At 44.0% G+C, this 24118-nt stretch overlaps 4 protein-coding genes across 6 annotated transcripts; 2 read left to right on the top strand and 2 right to left on the bottom strand.

The window, feature by feature from the left end:
• Positions 1–3: 3 nt before the first annotated feature.
• scarf1 (scavenger receptor class F, member 1) lies at positions 4–7901 on the top strand. Of its 2 annotated transcripts, XM_076100577.1 has the most exons (11): positions 4–392; positions 662–723; positions 882–983; positions 1540–2080; positions 2156–2374; positions 2866–2994; positions 3235–3341; positions 3488–3599; positions 3978–4102; positions 4563–4700; positions 4826–7901. In XM_076100577.1, the coding sequence occupies exons 1-11, from the start codon at positions 292–294 to the stop codon at positions 5938–5940; spliced, it is 2751 nt and encodes a 916-aa protein (XP_075956692.1). In that variant the 5' UTR covers positions 4–291; the 3' UTR covers positions 5941–7901. The 2 variants fall into 2 exon arrangements, with proteins under 2 accessions (XP_075956692.1, XP_075956691.1); XM_076100576.1 differs by having other exon boundaries at positions 1540–2374.
• On the bottom strand, positions 5911–13057 carry vtna (vitronectin a). Its single transcript, XM_076100580.1, has 9 exons — positions 12508–13057; positions 11404–11471; positions 10433–10552; positions 9888–10343; positions 9625–9764; positions 8830–8986; positions 8561–8713; positions 7949–8473; positions 5911–7391 (listed from the first exon to the last, which is right to left on the bottom strand). Exons 2-9 carry the CDS (start codon positions 11459–11461, stop codon positions 7273–7275), a joined length of 1728 nt encoding a protein of 575 aa, XP_075956695.1. The 5' UTR covers positions 11462–11471; positions 12508–13057; the 3' UTR covers positions 5911–7272.
• Positions 12694–18274, top strand: sarm1 (sterile alpha and TIR motif containing 1). Of its 2 annotated transcripts, XM_076100578.1 has the most exons (8): positions 12697–13828; positions 14491–15109; positions 15203–15415; positions 15517–15608; positions 15690–16016; positions 16129–16318; positions 16608–16729; positions 16983–18274. In XM_076100578.1, the coding sequence occupies exons 1-8, from the start codon at positions 13347–13349 to the stop codon at positions 17098–17100; spliced, it is 2163 nt and encodes a 720-aa protein (XP_075956693.1). In that variant the 5' UTR covers positions 12697–13346; the 3' UTR covers positions 17101–18274. The 2 variants fall into 2 exon arrangements, with proteins under 2 accessions (XP_075956694.1, XP_075956693.1); XM_076100579.1 differs by lacking the exon at positions 16983–18274 and having other exon boundaries at positions 12694–13828; positions 16129–16343.
• slc46a1 (solute carrier family 46 member 1) lies at positions 18163–22838 on the bottom strand. The gene is made up of 6 exons (XM_076100581.1): positions 22332–22838; positions 21148–21539; positions 20564–21042; positions 19978–20061; positions 19702–19858; positions 18163–19552 (listed from the first exon to the last, which is right to left on the bottom strand). The coding sequence occupies exons 1-6, from the start codon at positions 22641–22643 to the stop codon at positions 19498–19500; spliced, it is 1479 nt and encodes a 492-aa protein (XP_075956696.1). The 5' UTR covers positions 22644–22838; the 3' UTR covers positions 18163–19497.
• Between the last annotated feature and the right edge of the window lie 1280 nt (positions 22839–24118).

Below are 24118 nucleotides of genomic sequence, written 5' to 3'. Positions count from 1 at the left end.
TGGTTGAATAGAAGGATGTGGCTCTGACTTCCCCAGGAAATGTGAAGAGGAAACCCGGCGGCTTCGACCTCTCTGGCTGCAGTGGAGCCACAAGATGACACACTGGAGAGAAAGCAGGAGGGAAGGGTGGATGGTAGACAGAAAGAGAGATACTCCCTCTCATTGTGCTCCCTCTGACTGGAAGGAGAACAAGTTGAGAGGAGAGAACGAAGTCGGGAACAGACTGGACACAAAGACGTGAGACAGAAAGATATTTGGTCGTTGGGTTTTGGTTTCGGACTTTGTGTGGAGATGAAGTTTCTCCTCAGAGCTCTGAGTGCTCTGCTCTGCTGCTCGCTGTCCTCCTCACAAACACTGGATCCTACTGGGAGGAACGTCTGCCACAATATCAGGTACAACTTTACCTTCACTCACACCGTTTTACTTGATTTTAACACACCTGATAAAACAAATCAAAATGTTAATTCTCTTCTGGGGACAAACTGTAGCTCCTTTTAGCCAAGGGCTTTCTCAAAGAGCTCTACGGAGTTTAGGACTGTGCTGGACAGCTCCTCAGTCTGAATACAGATAATCATTTTTTTTGTCTTCTTCTCCTTTTAAGTTATTTCTTCAGCTATTTTGAGATTTGTCAGGCTAATTTGATTATTTTCTGTGTATTTAGGAACCCTTCAACCTTGGTCTGTTGCACTGGATGGCGTCAAGATGGAAAAGAGTGCACCATACGTGAGTTTAATTACTCTAATGGACAGAAGCATTATGCTTTCACTGCCTCCATATTTGTTTTGCTTTTCCTGTTGTTTCATTCACTGGTGTTTGTGTGTGTGTGTGTGTGTGTGTGTGCGTGTGTGTGTGTGTGTGTGTGTGTGTGTGTGTGTGTGTAGCTGTGTGTGAAAGTGAGCAGGCCTGCCTGAAGGGTGAGATCTGTGTGTATCCTGGAGTGTGTCGCTGCCCACCTGGTTTCTACGGAGCTCACTGTAAATCACGTGAGTTACATTAAACAACAGGCGATATTTAGCATCACTGACATGTCTGTTTTGTCTGTTTGATTTACAATGCACTAAATATTTCTGTTTTATTGTGTAAAAATGACCATTAACGGTCACTTAAGTTGATACTAATAATGCATTTCTTTGTGAAATTACATAATAAACCAGTAAATGTTTCTCCTGAATTGAAAGTTTTAATAACCTGTGTTAGAAGAAGTATTCAGATATTTAACTTTAGTAAAATTACCAACACAACATACAATGCATATGCACTATGTATTAATACTCCTTTACAAGCAAAAGTTCAGTGAAAGTATATGTCTTATCATTAAGAGTAAAAAGTACAATATTTCTTTCAAAATTGAAATGGAGTAGAAGTACTATCATAAATGGAAAAACTCACTTTAAACCCAAGTACCTCAGAATTATACTGAAGTACAGTGCTCGAGTAAATGTACTTAGTTACATTCCACCACTATAAATTGGTTGTTTTGTACAACATTAGCGTTTTATTTTTAATAAGTATTCTCTGTGTTTGTTTGTTTGTTCCCAGGCTGTCCTACCGAGTTCTGGGCTCCAGACTGTCGCCAGGTGTGTCAGTGTTACCCACACGGCCGCTGTGACCCCGTCACTGGTGAATGCACCTGCAACTCCAATCGCTGGGGTCCACTGTGCCAGTACGCCTGCAAGTGCACCCGCCACGGCCACTGCCACCCAGTCCACGGAAACTGCACCTGCGACCAGGGCTGGTGGACGTCAACCTGCTCCAAGCCGTGTCAGTGCATCAGCGGGGGCGCTGCGGGCCCCGGCTGCGACCAGCTAACGGGCCGGTGTCAGTGCCACAGGGGCCACTGGGGGCTCAAATGTCCCGTCACTTGTAACTGCTACCTGTCGCAGTGTAACCAGCGTACCGGTATGTGTGAGTGCGAGGCAAGCTGGTGGGGACCCAGCTGTGACCGGCGATGTGAATGTGACCTCACACACAGCAGCTGTGACCCGGCCAACGGGCAGTGCCTTTGCCACCCGGGGTACCAGGGGGTCGTATGCAACGAGCCCTGTGAAGCTGGGAAGTACGGCAGTGGTTGTAAAATGAGGTGGGTGTCAGTAGCTACATTTGTTTGTTTAAATACCTGTGTGTTATTCTCTGTTTTTTTGTCTCCTGTCCTCAGCTGTGGTTTCTGTAAAGACAACCAGCTCTGCTCTGACACCGATGGCTCCTGTGATGCCTGTGAATCCGGCTGGAACGGCACACGATGCGACCGCCCGTGCCCGTCTGGTTCTTATGGGGACGGCTGCCAGGAGAAGTGTCCGCGCTGCAGGAATAACGAGCCCTGTGACCCCAAAACTGGGAAATGTTGGAGGTGTAACCCAGGATGGACTGGATCCAGGTGTGCATGCGTCTTTTAGGCATACATGAGCCCCTTTGATCGCGTTGTAGTGAAGTCACGGGGAAGGGTAACGGATCATTTGTTGGTTTTTCAAAGTGTACAGTGTTCCATTGAAAAAAATTGTCCGTAACATAATATTAATGCAGTTCATAGTTAATGTGTTCTACATTCAAAAACAATGGTATGATATTTGTAGTCTTTGGTGATTAAGTCTGCGGGAAACTGCTCCTTGATCCTGTCTTTGCTTGCGTCTTCACATTTCTAAAGTAGCCAGCGTTACAGTGTGTACTTAATATGGACTGTAAAATGAGTGTGTGTGATGAAGATAATTGTATTCTGCCTGCAATGTCCATAAGTGCTTATATGTGTAGGGCAATATCAACAAAAGAGGGTAAATCAGTTGTTTTTTAGACACGTGGTATTAAGGTTTAGGATTGTAATTCATTGTGAACTTATTCTTTGTGTACTTGGTCATGGCTCCCTGTCGCCAGGTGTGAGGTGGCCTGCTCTAACAGGACGTTTGGAGACGCCTGCAGCTCCCTGTGTGGCCCTTGTTTTCATGGTGACTGCCATCACGTGACAGGAAGATGTGTCTGTCAGCCAGGCTTTCAGGGAGAGAGGTGAGTGTGAAGTGCAGTGTCAGCAGATTGAAAAAAAGGCCTTTATTCTTAGGGTTGGAAGCATGTATGATACAGTTGTGTAGCAGGTTCAAACGTGCAAAACATTCTGGTCCCTTTCATTTTTTCACAATGTTATTCACGCAGTATATTTTCACTGTACACTAAAATAGATTCAGTGTTCATACACAGGATATTTCCTTTGCTGTCGTGATGTAATTGCGTGACTGTTTTTTTCCCCAGCTGTAACAGCAGCTGCCCCGCCCTGCAGTTTGGCCTCAACTGTTCCTCCGCCTGTGACTGTAGTGAGGGGGACAGCTGCGACCCAGTCACTGGTGTCTGTCCCAACAGTACGTCCATCCATCCATCCATCCAATAGTATCTGTGTATGCTATTCAGGGCATCAAATGTTTCTTGATGTGTTTGTGTGTGGGTGTGTGTGTGTGTGTGTGTGTGTGTGTGTGTGTGTGTGTGTGTGTGTGTGTGCCTATATCAGGTGCCAGAGCTGCTGTACTAGCAGGTGTGCTCGTTCCTTTGCTCCTGTTGCTCCTTGCTGTGCTCTGCTGCTGTTTGTGTTGTGGAGGAGGTCCTGTTGATGGCAAAGACAGGTCTGTCTCTCACTTCCATCTACCAGTATTAGGCCCACTAACCAAACTGTATAAGCATTTCGTAGAATGCCAAACATTACCAACTTCTATATGTCGCTTGGATTTTGAGCCACGACTAGCAGAAAGCTTTTCCCGCTGCAACTTCAGAATAGAACAGAGACTTATTTATGTAACAACACTCAGAATCTGGAAGTATGAACTTAATAATTCTTCCATAACATGGCAATTGTGATATTATCATGACATTTTGAATGGTGGAAAGACATTCAGTACCATGGATTTAATTTACTGACATTCAACTTTACAATCAACACAAATTCAACTGAGGCACTGTGCAAAAGTGTGAAATTCGTACAATATGAACCTTCTGTCTTCCAGGGCGGCTGTGGCCGATGGAGGCTTGTCAGTTCGGATGAAATATCACGTTTACAGCGTCCTGGCTAACATCGGTGCTGCCCTGCCCTGCATCTCTGATTGGTCCTCTGGCCTCCCTCGTGTCACCGGTCAGTCCTGCAGCACAATATTTCTCGGAGAATGCTGCATAATATAATGATACATTGTAATTCATGGATTGTGTACAAACTCTTCAATGACAAAAGTTGCATATATATGCAAGGACAACATGACAACATGGTTTTTCTTTCAGCTTTATTTACACGTACTAAGATATATTTGAGTGCTATTCAACTTTTACTTTCTGGAGGAATGATAAGAAATGTATCATCCATCTTTGTTCAGATTGGTAAAATATTTGAAGGAGAAATTTCTTCAGTGTTAATGAAGGACAATGGAGCTAAAGCACAAAAACATGTTTCACAACATGGAGAGACATTTACATTAACCTGAATACACAAAATTAGTGCAAAATAAGAAAAAGTTTTAATAGAGAATAAGCCTTGTATGGAATTGACTAGCATCTTTTATATTTCATCTATTTTTCATGTCACACACACACACACACAGTGTCTCACCATGACCCAGAGCTGACGTTCAACCACAGCTTCATTGAGCCTCCTTCCTCTGGCTGGGTGACTGAGGGGTCGTCCTTCGACAGTGATGAGGAGGAGGAAGAGGCGCTCTACTGTGTCCCTCCAAGAGAAGGTAGGATTAGGGATGAACCAGACTTGCATTGCCCTCTTTCAGAGATAAGCAGAACTGCCACTTCAAACTTCCCCGTCCATGTCTTCTAATGTCTCTGGACTTTTCTGTCTCCGTCTCTTTGGCAGACATCATGGCGCTTGCGGGCGGCGAGTTCCACGAGATGAGCTCGAAGTGTAACATGTTCTTAGACCCATGCGGCTTTAGCTGTGAGGACATCACCTCGCCCTTCAACATCCCTCGCACCTCCAGCATCGCCAAGTCCAAGCGGCCTTCTGTCTCTTTTGCAGAGGGAACCCGCTTCAGCCCCAAGGAGAGGCGTGGCTCGGCTCAGGACCCCGGAGCTCTCCCTGGACACCCACGCAACAAACCCAAGTTACCTTGGGGGGTTCTGATGCTGTCTGCCCTCCAAAGTCAGGGGAGTGCAGCTAGAACTGGGGAGGAAGATGGAGATGAGAGCGAGGAGGGGGAAGATGAAGTCGATGTGCAGGCGACAGACAATCAGGATTCCAGCTGTGAGGCAGGGGACCAGGAAGTAGGCAGAACCCCTTTCAAGGCCACCCTGCATGTCCCTGGGGCATCAGGACGAAGGCGAACTATGTCCAACACAGTTGCTCATAAATTTAGCCAGCTGCCGACATCTGATGCTCAGGTGGGGGTCTTAAATAAGGTCACCACGGTGTATGTGACGGTGGATAGGGCAGGTAAGCCCGCGTCAAAGACGGAGACAAGCTCTGAAGGCCCAGTTCAAGCCATGCTGCGGCGACTCGGAAGCCTCCAGAGACAAAGGGAGCAGGAGTCTGGCAAGGCCAAGCCCAAAGGAGTTGAAGGGATCACCAAACCACCAAGGAGGAAGCTCGGAACTCGGGCAAGCGTGTGGGAGGAGGGAGGCCCACCTGGAGGGGAGGTGGGCATATGTAAGCCAATCAGGAGAAAGCATGCTGCTCTCAACTCCGCTGACACAGCTGGTGCTAATGACACTCCATCATCAGAGAGCGGCACTCCAAAAAGGCCTCTGTCGTCCTTGTTGACAAGCGTGCCAGAGGTGGTTTCATCTGTCTCAGGGTCAGATCTGAGGGCTGAGAGTTGTGGCCCTAGTACAGGAAACACTGAGGGCACCTACCTGACTGTGGGACCAGCAGGAGACGCTGTGAGTCTCACTGAGATCATCGCCAATGAACGTGCAGTGGTCGGTGAGAATGATGAACCCTGCTATGAAAATGTCATCATTAAACTCTCATAACCTCTGAGAAAGAACACGTCAGCAGGTCTGAGTCAAACGCAACTGCATATTTATTACTCTGCAGTTTTAAAGTTACAGGCACAAAGGAAACTCTTGAATTATTAAGTTATCTGTTACACAATGTACAGGTACAGCTGCATATTGATATTCATGCAGCATTTGTGTTTAAAAAAACCCAAAACACATGACATTTATATTTTAGATTGAAATATGAATGAAACAGAAGCAACAGAATATCTGGTGAGGTATTTTGGTAACTTTTCCTAACAATGCCACTGGTTGCATTCGGTGTCTTAAATTGTATATGAACACGATTATTAGGGACAATTGTGTGATAAGTGTTTTTGATTTCTCCATGTTGTATTGTAACTGTATACATACAAGTACTGTAATATCTGGGCGAGTGTCTGTTTCTTGACTCAGATGACGGATAAACACACAATAAAACATCCATGTTGTACGAGGAAGATAAGAGTAAACAGCGGATATATCAGAGTAGTCTTAAAAGATCATGAACTGTGTTCTTGATGACTGTTGTTTTCATTTATCATGGATGCAAATACATGTAAGACAGACCGTAACAGGTTGTGAATATGCAATCAAAAGGGACTCACTCAGTAACACAGTACATCGTGTAAACATCTGTATGTATTACAGTAGTATTATACTTTGCTCTCTGCTACTTAAACTGGAATTGTAAGAATCTTTTTACATCTACAACCTACAGTCAAAGTCCCGTCTGTCACATGATGCTGCTGTTGAGTAAAACACTCGCTGTTGCAATATAGGGATTGTTTTCATTTTTATTACATATATCTGTAAAACCATGTGCCAAATGTTTATGACCCTTTGATGGATGAACTCTTGTAAGCCCTGTGCTATATTTTGTTTTTCACTGTATATATGCTTATGATTAAGAAGGAGAAAATAAACATTTTGAAGTATATATATATATATATACGTATATCAAAATGTAGCCTTTAAATTCAATTTGCAATCTCTTCTCGGCTTACTCAAATGAGCTTATTGTCATTATAGTTGTGTTTAATTTAGTAGGTCAGCTGATGTTGAGACGAGATGAGCTTTATCGACCAGTTGAACTTTGGCCATGTTGAGGCCAACTACTGTGTGGAGAGCAGCTGTGTGTGGACTTTGATTGGTGAATATTTGCCAAAGTTGATGAGCAGTTGTTTATGGGTTACACAGAGCAAGTGTGTCAGGTTTTCAACAGCCAGCACTGCCTGTTTCGGGTACAATGAATGATCTGTTATACAACAACTTAGTCCAAATTATCATATGAAAATACCTAAGATATATATAAGATATATCAAACTACTTTTCTGCCCCAGTGGTGTCTGGACAGCCGAGCCAGTACTTGGCGATGGATCGGGGATATGGAGGCGTGGCCAAGTCAACTCTCTTGGTCCTGAGGTCCACTCTGTAGTATTTATCTGGAAAACACAGAAACAACAAACAACATTCATTTCATATCTCTGGAGCAGCTCATGGTCAGGTTGTGTGAAAAAGATCTCACTCTCGGTCAGTAAAACAACTTCACATTGGACCTGTCATCGGTGTCAGCATGCTTTAAAACACTGTGGTTTATGATTCTTTGGTGAATCATAAACTTGATAACAGTACACTATATCACTTAAAGGTGACAGCCATAAATACAGAAGAACTGCAGTGATTTTAGGCGTCTGTTTCTTTGTCATGTGGACTATTACACAGCATGTGAAAGTAGGTATAATAAGCCTTCTGTGGCTAGCTGGGGAAAGTTTGATAAAATTAGCTAAAATGAGTTCCTGTCTGCCCCTCCAGCTGCTCTTGACATCTGTATCTCATTTCACAAAGGTCTTCTTTCATCAGTCCTGTTCCTGGGGTTAAATGGGTACCCGTGACCACCTCACCATTGAACCTAAATAAAGCAATTCATATTAAGGGAGCATTTATTTTGTTAAATTGTTTTGTATGACTATTATCAACCTAAATGACACTGCTGTGTTACCTCCTCTAAAGAAGTAGACGCTCTGTATGGGCAGACTCCCCTGGATGGACTCCCAGAACGACCTGCCGTCTCTGGAGTCATAGTTGCCTCTGTTGTTCTGACGGTAACCATCTCTCCGTCTGTCCTGGTCCCGGTCTTGATCCCACCGTCTGTCCCAGTCTCGTCCGAGGCTCTCTTCTATCTCCATCCTCCTCTCTGCCAACCTCAGACCCATTTCCATCCCCCTTTCTGCAAAGTCCTGGCCCATGTTCATCCCCCGCTCAGCCGTGGACCCCCAGAAGGGTGAGCGGCTTTGCCTCCTTCGACCCCACTGCTGTCCATACTGCTGGTCCCACTGCTGTCCGTACTGCTGGTACTGCTGGCCCTGCTGTTGACCCCCCTGCTGGTCAGGACGGTCGTCGTTGCGGCGTCCTGTGGACCTCGAGGGAGGGACGTACATTCTGCCGGCCATGACGGCATCCACAGGAGACTTGAGGCCCTTCCAGTCCTTGTCAATGAAGTGGTGTTTGTCGTGATGCTGGGGCACTGAAGAATGTTAGAAAAACATTAAGCTGTACAACACCTGCCACCACCCTCAAACAGGTACAAATAATCTATGATGCCACAACTCACAGCCAGAGAAGAGCTCGCTGAGAACACGTTCATAGTTGTTGTAGTATAGGTCAGTGTGGCGCCTGAACAGCGTGGACGGAGACCTCTCCGACATGGTGATACACTCCTCATGGGATGGCTGGTGCAAAAACTCGTACATGTGATACTGATCCCCTGTAGAAAGCAACAATAAGTAACTTTATGTTAGGTATAGGATAAGTACATTATAACATGTTCACCAAAGTATTCTGTACAACCGTCTGGATATTATGTGTAATGTCTGGCTGTACCTTTGAAAAAATAGACCTTCTCTTTTCCATTGTGACCAGGAGCAGGAAGAGCAAACGCTGCATCCACATGATCGGGAATTTTGTCAAAGCCCACGCTGATATCTCGAGGATAGTCATCATCCAGCACGCCGTCATCAAACCTCCAGTACTTGTTTCCCTATTGAAGGTTTGTTTCAACATTAACTTGTTATTACTACAGGGGTGTGACACACATGATTTATTGTTTGGAAAAATCGAAACGACTAATTAGTATGCGTTTAAATGATTAAGGAATGTTATACATTTAACAGAAGCTCATGTCCTCTGTAGTGTTTAAGGCCTGTGTCCTTGTGTGAACTTTCACTGACACTAGGTGTCTCAGCAAATGTTTAGTCTATTAAGAAGCAGTTGATTGCCGAAAGAACACTTCAGCTGTTTGTCCTGAATAAGAATGATAATAATCTTGTAGAAAGCGTCAATACTTACGCAGGGCTGATTTGCGACCATGACTTACGAGAAAGTGACCTTTGTACTAGAACAAATTGTTAAAGTGTCCAGATACGTAGACGCCTGTGTGAAACGCAAAATGTGTGTGTGTGTTACCCTGTGCCAGCCCACTGCATGTTGTTTACTTAGTATAAATACCAGAGACTCGGAGACAGATCTTCGAGCGGTCTTGATGTACATTCTGTATGTGAATCAACCCTGTCTCCTTCTTTGCAAAGAATAAATGTCCAATGATTGATGATTTTTACACCAGTCTCGCGTGAATATTTCTAACATTTATGAAAACAAAACAATTTCCCGTGTTCCCACCTTGAAGATATAAGTCTTCCCGTGACAGTTGACGCGGGTGAAGGCAGCATCAATTGGCCCGCTGATGCCCCACACGTCCTTTATGAGCTTTGGATAACCAGGGAGCACTGACGACTGGTCCATTTCAAAAAAGTACTCTCCTAGAAAAAAAACCACAGAGGTTCATAGGCATGTTCCACCATGACACAAAGATTGTATACTTCACGTTTGGCTCTTTGATCAAATGTCAGATTACCACATTTGAATATGAGGGGATCACTCACCTCTGAAGGCAAATATGGAGCCATTTTTTTGTCGCATGAAGGAGTGAAAAGGCCTCCCACTGCAGACCACAGCGTCCGGGTCGGGGGCTTCAGTGGTGGCGGCTGTTGTGACGGGAACAGTGGTCGTCTCAGCTGCTGCATCAGTCGCAGAAGGTCTAGTTGTGCTGGGGACCATCTGTGGAGGTTCGACTGGCTGTGAAATGGATGTTTTCTGTGTAACAGGGGTTTTCTGAAGTATGGTTTCTATCAGGTGAGGGGGTTTGTTCATTTCCAGTGCTGTTTCTGGATGTTGCTGTGGTGTGCGACCAAAGTCTGAGATGGGCTGCTGTGTTGGCTTCAGCTGATCACTGATAACAATGAAAGTCTGGTCGTGTGCTGAACGTCTAGGCGGTGGAGGGGTATCTTCAAACAGCTCACCATCATCGTCCTCTGCAAACACAAACGTGTCTCCGCGAGCTGAGGGAGAAAAGTGATATCAGCGACCATCTTTCCCTGCACCATTTTGACTGTTTGGCAACGTTATTATGAGCAGAGAGGTTTCTTACTCGTCATGCCGCAGGTGACCTCAAAGTCAGAGCAGCAGCTCTTGTAATACTTGCACATCGAGTCACACTGGCACTTCTTCTGAGAGTTAAAGCCATTCTCACAGCGTCCCATACAGGACTCTGAAGATGAAATGACAAGAGAGAAAGAGAACTTGATTGGCTCTGTTGTTTTATTTGTGTATTCTTTGCACCTCTGACCACATGAATTTACTCCTTTGAACAAAAGTTAAATGTATGCTTTGACAGTATGCCCATGGCAAAGGCTCATGGGATATGTGGTTCTTTATCATTAATAACAATTCTTTATAACTGTCTTTGTATAGTAATGCCTGCTTATTGTACCCCGTTTGTATTCATAATTGTAATTAGTGCTGAAAAAAATACTTAATTGATTAACAGATTCTACTATTTTGATACTGGCTTCATTTTGTAAGTCATTAATAAATAAAAAAGGCAATAAATGTGATAATTGCTGCTTTTCACAATTTGATCGTTTTAAATTTGAATAAATGTAGATTTGTGGACTGCTGGTGAGACACAACAAGCCATTTGAAGACATCACTTTGGGTTCTGGCCATTTGTGATGCAGTATTTTTTAACTATTTGCTGGCATTTTATAAACTAAACAATGAATTGATTAACTGTTAAAATCAGATTAAGTTATTATTAATATAATTGTTGGCAGCAGTCCTGACGGAAACCATTGTCTACTTGTGTAGATAGGGCACCCAAAGTTGATCCCTCTGATTGGTTAAATACATTTAAAATAAAATGAATCATTTTTTTGCTAAATGTTAATTGCTTTATGTAGTAAGCAGGACACAGTACATTTGACACACAGAGTAGACTCATTATCAAGTCTTACTGAAAACTGGTAATTAAAGGATGAACAACAACCAGCAACACTCCTCTATTTGCTCGCGACAAATACTTCTCTGAACTTTAAAAGTGATTTTTAATGTTGTACTTACCTTCTACAGCAAAGGTTTGAGCGAGCAGAGCGAGCAGCAGGACGGCCCACAGCCTCATGTTGCCTCTGCTGTGTGAGAGGACAGAATGAAAAAGTAATGACGGGTCGTATGCTCGCAATCATTGGAAACATGTGTCAGTCACCCCGCTTCCTTGTTTACTTTAACCTTATTTGCAAAACTCCTTCTACTGGAGCAAATAAACAGAGACACACAGGGAGAAAGAGGTCGATAGGAAACAAAAATTTAAGCCTGTTGACCTCTGACCGGGTTGATTTGGGTCATTTATCACAGAGCAGTGATTTTATAGACCAACAACCAAACGCTTAATCGAGAAAACAATCATCCATAAAATAATCGTTAGTTGCAGCACAAATGCAACAACCGTGTGCTGTCTTATCTATTAGGCCTGATCGCTTTCAGGACCAGACTAGACCTGAACATATCTTGTCACCTGGTGCCATTGTGAGGCCTCAGTGAAGACAGAGAGGAGCAAAGTACTGGCCTGCTGTGTCGTCCCATAAAACAGTTTAACACGGTTACGAGCTGGTGAAGAAGATTTTTAAATCTGCAGAAGAAAAGTGTGACAAAGTAGACACCTTTATCTTCATGTGTATACGTGCACTTGTGTGTGTGTAAAGTTTAAGCAGTTTTATTTATCACAATGACTTTTTTTCATAAGAACACTGATGGACCTTGTGGACAGATCACCTTAAAAATCACAATCACAAGTAATCTGTCAAAGCTGCAATATTCATTATTTGTATCCATTATTGCATGAGTCATTACAACTAAAAAGATAAATCAAATACAATCTGGATCCACTGACATTTTCACAATGCCCTCTATTTCTCCATTAACACCAATACAATAGGATCTTCTACATTTCACATTCACAACATGTGTGATGTTTGCCTAGATGTCTTGATGCAGACACATTTGATTTTTTAAATTTGATTTGTGGTACTGAAATACTGTATCTGTATCTTTAAGATAAAATGCTCATAAGATACTATCTTATGAGCATTTTCTCTCCTGTCTCTGAATGACATGTATTTAATTCCTCTTAATAAAACAATTACAAAGGCTAATGTAGAGTAGAGCTACCAGAAACAATTATAGTGTGGCTCAGAAGTTGTTCTCCTCTTCGTCCAGCAGAGGGCCTGCAGTGTTTACAGACATCCATGGGCTTACAGAGCACGCTCCGACCGGCTGTGATGCAGGGCTGAGGAGGAGGGGGGGGAGGATGAGGAGGAGGAGGAGGGGTGTTAGTTCCTGTTCATCACCGCAGTATCCGGACCCGTGAAGACACAGACAGCCTGCGGATGCTGACCGAAGGATGCGATAGGTTTGGGGGCTGCTACTGGAGAGAGGTATCTTGTTTTGTATTTCTGCAGCGAGACGAGCCGCTGGAGTGCGTCAGATAAGGTGGGAGAAAAAATGGTATAAAAAAAACAAAGCAGGTCCTCTTTGTTACAGACAACAATAGTCCGTTTCTTCTCCGGAAAACCAGCAGGATCTGCTCTATACTCTCTCAGTTCCAGGTCCCGTGTGCGGAGGTTTCACCTCTTTAAGGACACTTCTGCAAACAGACAGTGTGAATGCATGAAGTCATCTATTGGCCGGTGGGACAGAAGAGACAAAGCAGCAGCGGTTGACTATGCGCAGACATACTGTGACCTGCTCAAGATCCGCTTACGAGTCTTTATGGGCTTACTGCCACGGATGACATCAAGAAGAGAGAGAGGGAGGGGTGATGCAATTTGGTGAAAGCTGTCACTTTTGATTCACAACTGAGGCCTTGATTAATGCGTCTCTATGCAGCAGGCTGGAGATCACTGAGGCCTTGATTAATGCGTCTCTAGGCAGCAGGCTGGAGATCACTGAGGCCTTTGTAAACGAACACATTTCAGCATTAACGGGGAGTGACGCGTTTCTGCCGGTTGATGCTCTTGTCTCTGACGCTCTTCCTGTGGAGACTCTACCGACGTTTCTCCATCATGTTCAGCTCGGAACGACTGACGGTCCCGGAATATGTCAGCCGGCTGCAGAGAGGAAGGAGCGGATCTGGATCCGGCTCCGGCTCCGGCTCCGAACCCAAAGCGGTCTCTCCAGGCATCAATGCCGACGTCCAGGCGGTTCTGGCCACCTCCATCCCCGCCCTGCGCTCCGCCATCAGGCGGCTGAAGTCGTCTCATGAAACCTCTGATTCGGATGAGACCCGCAGGGCCATCGCAGAGCTCTTCCAGCTGGTGGAGGAGGCCTGGGCTTTGCCCGCTGCGGGCCGTCAAGTGGCGGAGGAGATCTGCAACAGGATCCGGCTGGATGGAGGCCTAGAGCTGCTGCTGCAGCTTCAGCAGACACCTGCTGTGGAGATCACCTATGAGTCTGCAAAACTGTTGGAGCAGATACTGATCTCAGAGAACAGGTAGGACCAAATAACGTGAACACTTTTAACAGTATGATACAGTCTAAAACAACAGTTTTTTGATGATTTGAATTTGTTGTTTCTGTTAAGATTGTGTGTTTGTTATGAAAAATATACAAAAACAATTAATCAACATACAGTAATAACTTAAGCTTATAACTTAGGATATAGAAAGGCTGTTTTTATTGGCTTTAAAGGCAGTATTCTTTTTGGGTCCACTCCTTTTATATCGATGTTGTTTTAGGGCATAATATTCTGATCAGTCTATAACTTGTTTGAAAACAAGTCACAGGTACTTTTTTTGTTTGACCAGCAGTCCAAGACTAAACTATATTAAATTGACAGTGTTATGAAACAGAGAAAAGTATCATATTCACATTTGAGAAGCTGGTACCGAAGACTGTTCAGTATTTTTTGCTTGATGAGTGACTTAAAGTATGAATCAATTCAAGTCAAAAATGTTCGGTTGATCGTCCAATTCATTAATTGTCTAATCATTTCAGCCCCAGTTGATTGATAACTTGGTGTTACCAGCACTCACATATTTGTGCCTCATTTGTTCAGGAGTATCTGTTTGCTGTTCACTGACACTTGCAGTCAGTTTAGCCATCTGACTTCACGAGTCACGTTTTGTCATCATCTTGACAAACTTCTGTTGTCAGAGATTATATAGCACGAATGGGTCTGGGTGTCGTCCTCAACCTGACGCGACATCAGGAAGATGCGCAGCTGGCTCGCAGCGTCTCGGGGATCCTGGAGCACATGTTCAAACACAGCGAGGAGACGTCCGTCCACCTCATCTCTAACGGTGCCCTGGATGCCCTCCTCTTCTGGTGCCGAGGTACGGATCCCACCGTGCTGCGCCACTGTGCTGTGGCACTAGCAAACTGTGCCATGTACGGAGGCCACCGCTGCCAGCGATTGATGATCGAGAAACAGGCAGCCGAATGGCTTTTCCCGCTGGCCTTTTCCAAAGAGGATGAACTCATTCGCTTCTACGCGTGTCTGGCTGTGACAGTGCTAGCTGCAAACCGAGAAATTGAGAAAGAGGTGGTGAAATCTGGAACCTTGGAGCTGGTGGAGCCATTCATTGCTTCTTTGGATCCGGATGAGTTTGCCCGCAGTTTGTTGGACAGTGCAGACTGCATGCAGGGTAAGACAGCAGCTGATCTGCAGCATCTTTTGCCATTACTGGATGGCACGAGAGTGGAGGGAAAGTGCATTGCAGCCTTTTACCTTTGTGTTGAGACCAGCATCAAGTCTCGTCAGCGCAACACTAAGGTACACTGTCCACTTTCTATGAAGCTCAAAAGTTCAGGTGACACTGTCTGGCAGCTTTGTTGTGACTGAGTTTTAAATTGTGCTCCTTTCCAGATATTTCAAGAGATCGGAGCGGTGCAGAGCCTCAAAAGAATTGTCATGTACTCCAGTAATGGCACAGCCTGTGCCCTCGCCAAGCGGGCACTGAGCATGATGGGGGAGGAAGTGCCGAAACATATCCTGCCATGTGTGCCCAACTGGAAAACCTGTGAAGTGCTGACCTGGCTGCAGCAGGTCGGCTTCAGTGCCTACTGTGACCGTTTCCAGGTATGTTTCACAGTTTATTACTCAACAAATAGAAAAAATAACAGGCATAAAGGTCCAGCTAATATACAGTGTCTGACATGTCTAACTATCTTGCTGTATAGGAGCTCCAGGTGGATGGAGACCTCCTGCTGAACATCACAGACCAGGAACTGAGCGCTGATCTTGGCATGACTGCAAGCCTCACTCGCAAGAGGCAAGCGGTGCAAACCTTTCAACACATGAGCAACGCATAACACCAGTCTAACAAATAACTCTGTTCTGCCTAATCCTGCAGGTTTTTGAGAGACTTGCGTGTGTTGAAGACGTATGCCAACTACTCCACATGTGACCCAAACAATATGGCTGACTGGTTAGTTATGGTGGACCCTCGTTTCCGTCAGTACACCTATGGCCTGGTCCAGTCAGGCGTGGATCGCAACATTGTCCAGAGCCTGACCGATCTGCAGCTCCAACACGACTGCCACATAGACAACGGCGTCCACAGAGCCAGGATACTCTCTGCCAACCGCAGGCCCTTAAAACCGTGCCACACAGATGCCCTGCCTGCAGGGCCCGACGTCTTCATCAGCTATCGTCGGACCACCGGCTCCCAGCTGGCCAGGTCAGAACTGAAACGGGACTAGTGGAAAAAAAATCATAAAGAGTTAAATGGACGAGGTCAGAATGCATGTGTACTGAAACTACATCTTTCTCATTTCCCTTTTCGTCCCAAGTCTTCTGAAGGTGCACCTGCAGGTTCGAGGGTACAGTGTCTTCATAGATGTGGAGAAGCTGGAGTCCGGTAAATTCGAGGACAAACTGATCCAGAGCGTACAGCGGGCACGTAACTTCATCCTGGTCCTGTCCGCCAACGCGCTCGACAAGTGCATGGGTGACACTGCCATGAAGGATTGGGTGCATAAGGTCGGACGTTTTCCATTCTCTGCATGTGAGGGACTCCGTGTTGAAATGTTAGGTCACATTGTATCGATTTATTTTGCTTAAAACTTAGCCCCTATCAAGATATTCTACATTTCTATTGATACAACAGAAAGTTGTGGAATTGTATTAGTCGTACTCCATTCATATTCCCTCACTGAGCTATCAGTTGAAATTACATATTGTAGTTCAAACAAGGGGGTAAGATGATGTTTTACATGTCTGGACATTTGAGTGTTTCATAGACTCTAAGGAATCCTCGTTGACCTTGCAGGAGATAGTCACAGCCTTGGCCGGTAAGAAGAACATAGTTCCTGTCACAGATCAATTTATGTGGCCCGATCCCATGTCGCTGCCGGAGGACATGAGAGCAATCCTGAACTTCAACGGTATCAAGTGAGTAACAGTATACACAAATATACCAAAGCTTTACTGAGAAAAAAACATACAGTACATTTAAATTAATCAACAGGTTTAACAGCTTATTTAGTTAGCCTTTTATTTCTTTGATGAATAATTTGTGAATACAAGGGTTCACTTTTTACTGTTTGCGATTCATGTTTAGCAGATCTTTAAAATATCCATTGGAGAACTGATTCGCTCATGACGCACATCATCAAATGCCCGTTGTGCCTTTTTCTTGACACAGATGGTCCCATGAATATCAGGAGGCCACGATCGAGAAGATCCTACGCTTCCTGAAAGAACACCAAGACCAAACCGACGGCATAGACGCCTCCAAAGAGCAGAAAAAAGAAATAAACTGACAGAAACAGTTTGATATCTAAATTTAAACAAAGCCAAACGCCACATGGCCCACGGTGAACGGGCCAGCAGCTTCCCCTGCTCTGCTCAAATGCATGTGAAGTCAATTTGATGTTAAGCTTACATGCTCACACAAAGACCTAACATAAATAGACCTAATATATGACAATAAATACAAATCAAAAGGGGATTTTCTGATTGTACATAATAAACTGTAAGCCTATAATCCTAGTACCCTCATACTGCTGTTAATGTGTAATCAGGAACAGAATATACGCCTTCTGTCTCTCAGGAAAATAACTGTGATAGATCAGCCGTTATTGGCACCCCAGCAAAATCACCAATAGCAATGTCTTAAACATCCACTAATCACAAACGTTATATGCAACCATCTTTTGTTCAACTCGTATACTGTACATTCATAAGACCAAAGCAGGTCTCTGACTTTGCTGACATAAATGTTTTTATGCTTTGGTTGTGATGCATTGAATAGAACATGAAGGGAGTATCCACGGTGGGCATTATCTAAGCTAGAGGCATGACATACAGATATAAACGAGCTACAAGCTGTAAAACTGCACCCAACATGTAACCAAATACGGATTTAAGGAGTGTACAGGCAACAAATATGCGCATGTAGTATTAAACGTTTCCTTCCGACTGTATTATCAATGTTGAATTGACATACATGAACTACAGTAGTCAAAAACGGTTGACTCCTTGAAAATGATTCCGTCTTGTAGAGTGTCTTGGAGACTGCCGTTACAACATACTGTAAAACATAAAACTATCATTTCATACTGTTGACTGGAGGTTTCATTTGCCACAGTGTTAAGTCTGATAAGTAATTATTTGCGCGCTTTGCAATTCATACGGTCATGTAGTCATCAAGATGTGTTGGACACATGTTGTGTTGTAGAATGATACTCCTGTAGCCTGAATGAAACTGCTGTTTTGCAGGGCTTTTGTCTGATCTTGCCTTAATGTTGTTTGCATTTGAAGTTCACCTCATTGCATTTATTAAATAAGCTTTTTTTTTCAAAAAAGTAGGACAGGATTTTTTTTTTGTCATGTTTTTTAATGCTCTCAGTGTAAAACAAACATTATTTGATCATTTTATTTGAAACATGGTGGAAAATAAAAGGTGCTGTAAAATAAATGAACAGTGAAATCCTTTCTATGAACTTCACTTAATCACACGTGACATGTAAAATGAAACAAATTGAACCATCATCTTTACCACAAGCTATCCAACATGATCCAGTTCTATTCCAATTAATTAAATGATTGCAATTCATAAATATTGCACAACTGATTACCACAAAGAATAGACAGTTTTGTGAGTCAATTTTGTCACACAATTCGTCTGAAGAATGGCTGAGAAAAAAAATAATCGTCACGATCAATTCACAGTAGCGGAGTTAATACTTCATTTAACCTCTAAACCTCCCTTTGTGCATCTTAAAGCTGATTTGGCAGCTCATGTTCCCTCATTGTGCATCTAGGACCTGACCCCTGTGTGCATGCTGGCAGTGGGCCTGAGCTCTGGGACTATCCCGTGTTGTTTGTGGTGGAGGGAGGAGGGTCACGGTGGAACTCATTATTCCCGGGCTGCCGCTACAGTTTCTCTCTCTGATGTGGATTACCGAGAGCTGGGTTTGGACATGCTATGACATAACATGAATCTCAGGTACTCACTTCACTGTTTGAGGGTTCTAGAGAGAACATCCACTAATAGATTTAGGATACCGAACAGACAGTAGTGGAAATTGTACTCAGATCTTTTACTCGAATTAGCAGTACCATAACTTAACCGTCACTCAATCTATGTGATCTCAATTTATCGATCTAAAGCATTTCTCAAATCAAAACTAGGTCATATCTATCACCTCCCTTTTTGACCCTCTGTGAACACACTATGTTGCACCCATGCTTTATATGTTTTGGAACATGTAGTGTGTTATTTGAGCTACAGCAACTAATACATTCAAAATGGAAATGTAAGGCACACTCTTTGGCACTGTATTGAAATGTATCAAATCACAAAATGAAAGCATAAATCGAACCTTGTTCATTACTTCATTTGCATGAATGTCATGATGAAAGACTGTGTTTTGTTTTTAGGCCCAGCAAACTATCGAATCATCAAGACAGAGGAGGTTTCACAGTCATGTCAGTCAGGAGCTTGATTCTCCATCCTCTGTTCTTGATCACGTTGATGTGACTCGGAAGAATCCCAATCGCTGAGCTAGTTAACAAAAAGTCAAGCACCCGATCACTGTGTTAAGATCAAAAGTCTCTCCCCTCACCACAGACGGATGTCTCTGTGTCAGAGCTGCTGGCGTCTTAGACTGACACCAGGATGAACTCTAACTCTCTGACTGGTTCCTCTCGTCAGGTCAGCATGTCGTGGAGTCTCTGTGGTCCCTCCTCTGGTCTAAACATTGCAGGGTCCTTTAAAGACAAACATTAAAAATGGTGAATCATTTATTCTGCTCATCTTCAAAAAAGGTGCGGATTGTCTTTCTTTTGGTAATTAGAATTGACAAATAAGAAAATAACTAAAAGTTACATTATTCCAATGAGGCCAGAGCAACACCCACCCAATTATTCCAGCAGGGATGAAGAGGATGATGGCAGCAAGAAGGAAAGGGAAGCCCTTCATGAAGTACAGTGTGGCCGGGTAGAGGGAGTTGAAGAGGCCACTGCCCACCAGATAACATAAGCTCTGCACACAGGCCACACAGGCAAACAGGACACCTGGGAGAAAGTTCAAACACACAGAGATGTATACAAGCTGCAGGGCGCAAGCAGTCCCTCGTGAAAAAGGGACTTACACCGCACCGTAGCAATATAATACTCAGTGTTCAGTGACTGACCTTGTTCTGATGGGCCCACCAACTTAGACAGCTTTGACCGGAGCACAGGCGTCACAGCCATGAAGAGGAAACACAGACCATAACCTGGTGACAAGCAAATCTCAATTTAGTAGCAGCTAAAAAGATACACTGTACATTGTGACACCACATTAGTGACCACTGCTAATATTTTAAATCATGTTTCTGCATTTGTATACATGTATTCTTGTTGTATGTTTTTATTCTGTCATAAAATGACCCATACATTATTGTGCAGCTACTTTACAATCTGTGAAATCTGAGAATGCTATCGACTGGTTTCAGTCTTTCACTTGCTGAGCTGGACTCATGATAGCTGATAATGTGAGATTATTTTCACCTGTGGCTGAAGAAGGATAATGAATGTGAAAAGGGCATATTGCATTTCAGTGTAATATCATTTTATATGTTATCATTCCTTATAAAGGCTGAATATGCTTAAATATGCTGAGATAAGGACTGATTTCTGTGCTTAATAAGACCTTGAAGTCATCTCATTTGCCGTTCACTTTTGCTTCTGGATAGAAAACCTTTTGTCCATCCAACCATCTGGAGGTCACTACCTCACCTGTGAACATGAGCTGGGTGGTGTCAGCTACAGAGATGACCACCAGCCCGATGATATTGGAGGCCAGACCCGCGACAGCCACCCAGGAGTCCTCCAGGCAGCGCTGCATGATCTTCAGCCCCAGCAGACTGCTGAGGTAGTCCAGGTTCTGAGCTGCTGATCCATAGCCAATGAGGGCCGGCCCCCAGCACAGCGGTGAGCTCAGCACATACAACACATACAAATCCTTGCAGCCCATGTGTACAGTCATCACTACGAAGAAACACAGTATGTAAAGCCACAGCTTGCATCTGTGAAACCTTCCACCCGCCTCACTGGTACTGCCTCCTGTTGAGAAGAGGTGCCAGACCGCTTTATGGTGGCGAGAGGTGAGGAGCTTGGCACTTGGGTCTGGCAGGACGGACTCACAGACAAACAGGTAAGCGTACAGAGCCGAAGCCAAGTTAGTGGCCACGACCAGCCAGAATGGATTGATGTACCTAGATAGAGGCATAACAACATAATGGTAATGATTACCAATTCAGATAGCAAAGGTTTTGATTTTGAGCAAAGTGCACTGGCTAAATGGAACTAACATTCCTCACCCTTGTGCCCGCCGCCACTGTCCTCCGATGATGCTGGCTAGCATCCCTGAAAGGCCCAGACAAGCCTCCAAGATGGCCACCCTGAAGGTGCGGGACCTTCTGTCGCTGGTGTCAGCCACATATGCAAAACAGGCCGCCAGGATGGCGTTGAAATCCCCCGAAAGGCCGCTGAGCAGCCTGCCCACTAGAAAGTAGACCACAGGCAGCTTCAGGTACATCACCACGAGGTAAACCAGCGCTTGGAGGGCCAGGCCGAGGTTGGGGATGATAAGGACAGGTCTGCGACCTACGAGGTCACTCCATGAGCCCAGGAGAGGCACCACCAACAGGCCTACAGAAAAGCCCCCAAGACTGATGTACAGGCTCCAGTGGGCTGTCATGGTTTGCACCTCCTGTAAAAAAACAAAACAATGATTGTAACCCGGTCGACCACATTTACCAGCCAACAGGAGTTTGAGATACTCAAGTTGTTTCTGTTGTGTCCCCTAGCCTACCCATAACAACCTTGGATCCTCTGTAGAATGTCTCAAACTAGATGTGTACAACAAACCGTCAATGCTCTGCTGAGCATGACTGAACCATTCTAATCTCTCAAACCTCTACTACTAGTTCTCATTTAAAAAGTCAGTGAACCTGTTCAAATTGTGCATGTGCATCGTTTTAACTTGTGACTGCTGTTCCTCTTTTTGTAAGTGCTCAAAAAAAGAGCAGTTTATTTATTTTGTGTGAAATGTCTGCACTTGCATTTTAGGCACTGATGATTCTTTACACTTAATCGTCACATTTTGCTTTGAAAATAAAAAAAGCCTCTAAATGTAACTTCGCTGCATTGATGTCGTTTATTGTGGCCTTGCTTCCATTGTGCAATAATGATTTATGTCTTTTTTTTTTTTGTCTGTGTATCGTATGCCTTTGTGTTGCATGTATATGTGGCTTATAATATAGCAAAGTGACATCTTGTAGCCTTTTTTAATGATTGTTCATGATCCACACCTGGCATCTAATTAGCGCACCTGACAACCAGCTGTGGTTATCAGAGGAGATTTCATGGCTGGCCTGTTTGGTCGCTTTGCTGTTCAGTAGTTCGGATAAATGAGCGCTAACAGCAGACAAGTATGAAGGTGCCTTAGAGCAAGGCACTTCAATGGCTGAGACATGAGAGTATTTTATTTTAGATGAGTAACCATTTGAAGCGGGTCGGGAGGCACGGAACCGTTGCTGCACTCCGACCTCTTGGAGCCGTTGTAGCCCAGGTCCTCGCTGATGCGGTCCCACAGATACTGTGTGGCTAGAGGCGCCTGCAGGGCCAGAGAAAACATGGAGAGGAACAACACTGGCTCCACAGAAACCGGCCGCCAGCATCTCCACGGCGGTCGTACGAAGCGGGTTGTCGGTAACGGAACATCGGCCTCCTCTTTGTGGCCGCACGAGCCGTTGTTTTCCTCGTCGGTTGACGCAACGTCGGGAAGGATCGCTGCGGTGTCCAGCTCGTCCATGTCGAACCGACTTGGCGTTAACTGGGAACATTGATTGTTGCAACGTTACTTTCTCTGGATTCCGAGTGTCTGAACACAAACATTAAGCTGCTCCCCGACGCTAGTTTGATTGCGCCGCTGGTGTTTTTCTGTGGGGTGAAATAAAACGAGCTTAAAGGTAACTTAACTGCCAGCTCAGCCGAATAGAGGAAGCGACACTGAGGCACGTTGAAGCGTGAACTCTGCAGCCCCATCTGGACAAAGCTGCGAACTACATATTTTAGATAACTAATGTTAGATAATGTTACTGGCCACTTCATGTTAAGTTCAAATGCTGTTTCAAAGCCTATTCTCTGATTTTTATAGTCTTAAAAACACGGGAATCCCACAAAAGAACAGCAGACATTACCTACTCAACCGCCCTGCTACAAACTACTGTTCTGTTTTTTTATTGATGTCAATCATTATACATGGCATAGCTTGCATTTTTATGGATTTTATTTATGATTTTTAGCCATGGGGGTGCTTGTGGGTGTACAAAAGTTACCTTTTTAATGATTAACAGGATATTTTTACATCTGCAGTCGTTGGCTCCATGTTTTTAAAAGGCAGCCTAGAAATGGAATATAACAGCATATACCGTCTAAAATATCACGCGTATTGTGCAACAGACATGAATATCAGTGGACATTCATAACAAGACAAACGACAAGATGGCAGCAGAGACAACAATCATGAGAAAGTGCTTTGGTAGTCAATTTTGTAAATCTATGTGAAGGTACTAAACTGCCTTTTTTGTTTTGAAACTAAAACTATGCAGTCAGCATTCTTCTCTATTAATAACTAATTCTAATGAGGTGTCAAAGAGAAATTTATTTAACTGGTTATTTTAAGTAACTTTGAAGGAAGGCATTTGACAGACTACAGCAAACATGCGAGTTTTATTGTGTATACTAATTCTCCACTTGGTAGCCACATTTCTTTTAACACGAACGAGCTACGATAATGCACAGATGTCAGAATTTGCTTAGAAAAACATATAATTCTGTCCTCATAGACGATGTGTGAAAAGCAGTTTCTTTTGTATGCATGTAAGATATTTAAAATAATATGCACAATATATTCAGTGACGTATGCACTAGGGAATTAACGTCAACCAAAATGATAGTATTATAGTAATTGTTCATTCTAGTTGATGGATGCTGTATAAATAATCTGTCAGGTTTGTGCAGGCAAAAGTGCTACGTGGTATTTCTCAGTGCGTAGTCTCATTCACAATTTACTTTGTTCCTTATTTATATCGAACTCTTTGATCCTCTGACTTCAACCCTAAACGTCCAGTTTGTCCAAGCATTAAGCAGCGTTCACATGTTACACCCAAGTAAACACACTTATTTGTTTGTCATGTTTACACATTTTTTTTAAATGAGTTATATTGTCTTTAAAATCATTCTCTAACACTATTCCCCCCCCCCCCCCCCAAGTCTCTAACAGGA

This window comes from Anarhichas minor, unplaced genomic scaffold, assembly GCF_050575085.1.
Source record: "Anarhichas minor isolate MPS153535 unplaced genomic scaffold, ASM5057508v1 ptg000026l, whole genome shotgun sequence".
Classification (NCBI taxonomy): Eukaryota; Metazoa; Chordata; class Actinopteri; order Perciformes; family Anarhichadidae; genus Anarhichas; species Anarhichas minor.
The sequence above is the reverse complement of the archived record's forward strand: the minus strand, read 5'-3'. Positions and strand labels throughout refer to the sequence as shown.

Coding starts and splice junctions, on each gene's coding strand:
- scarf1 (XM_076100576.1), top strand. CDS start 292: ATGAAGTTTCTCCTCAGAGCTCTGAGTGCTCTGCTCTGCTGCTCGCTG. Junction 3,342..3,487: donor CACTGGTGTCTGTCCCAACA/GTACGTCCATCC, acceptor TGCCTATATCAG/GTGCCAGAGCTGCTGTACTA. Junction 3,600..3,977: donor CCTGTTGATGGCAAAGACAG/GTCTGTCTCTCA, acceptor TCTGTCTTCCAG/GGCGGCTGTGGCCGATGGAG.
- vtna (XM_076100580.1), bottom strand. CDS start 11,461: ATGAGGCTGTGGGCCGTCCTGCTGCTCGCTCTGCTCGCTCAAACCTTT. Junction 8,714..8,829: donor GAAGGTCTATTTTTTCAAAG/GTACAGCCAGAC, acceptor TGCTTTCTACAG/GGGATCAGTATCACATGTAC. Junction 8,474..8,560: donor CAGCGAGCTCTTCTCTGGCT/GTGAGTTGTGGC, acceptor AACATTCTTCAG/TGCCCCAGCATCACGACAAA.
- slc46a1 (XM_076100581.1), bottom strand. CDS start 22,643: ATGGACGAGCTGGACACCGCAGCGATCCTTCCCGACGTTGCGTCAACC. Junction 20,062..20,563: donor CACCCAGCTCATGTTCACAG/GTGAGGTAGTGA, acceptor GCTTGTCACCAG/GTTATGGTCTGTGTTTCCTC. Junction 19,553..19,701: donor ATCCCTGCTGGAATAATTGG/GTGGGTGTTGCT, acceptor TTGTCTTTAAAG/GACCCTGCAATGTTTAGACC.
- sarm1 (XM_076100578.1), top strand. CDS start 13,347: ATGCTCTTGTCTCTGACGCTCTTCCTGTGGAGACTCTACCGACGTTTC. Junction 16,017..16,128: donor ACCGGCTCCCAGCTGGCCAG/GTCAGAACTGAA, acceptor TTTCGTCCCAAG/TCTTCTGAAGGTGCACCTGC. Junction 16,730..16,982: donor CTGAACTTCAACGGTATCAA/GTGAGTAACAGT, acceptor TTCTTGACACAG/ATGGTCCCATGAATATCAGG.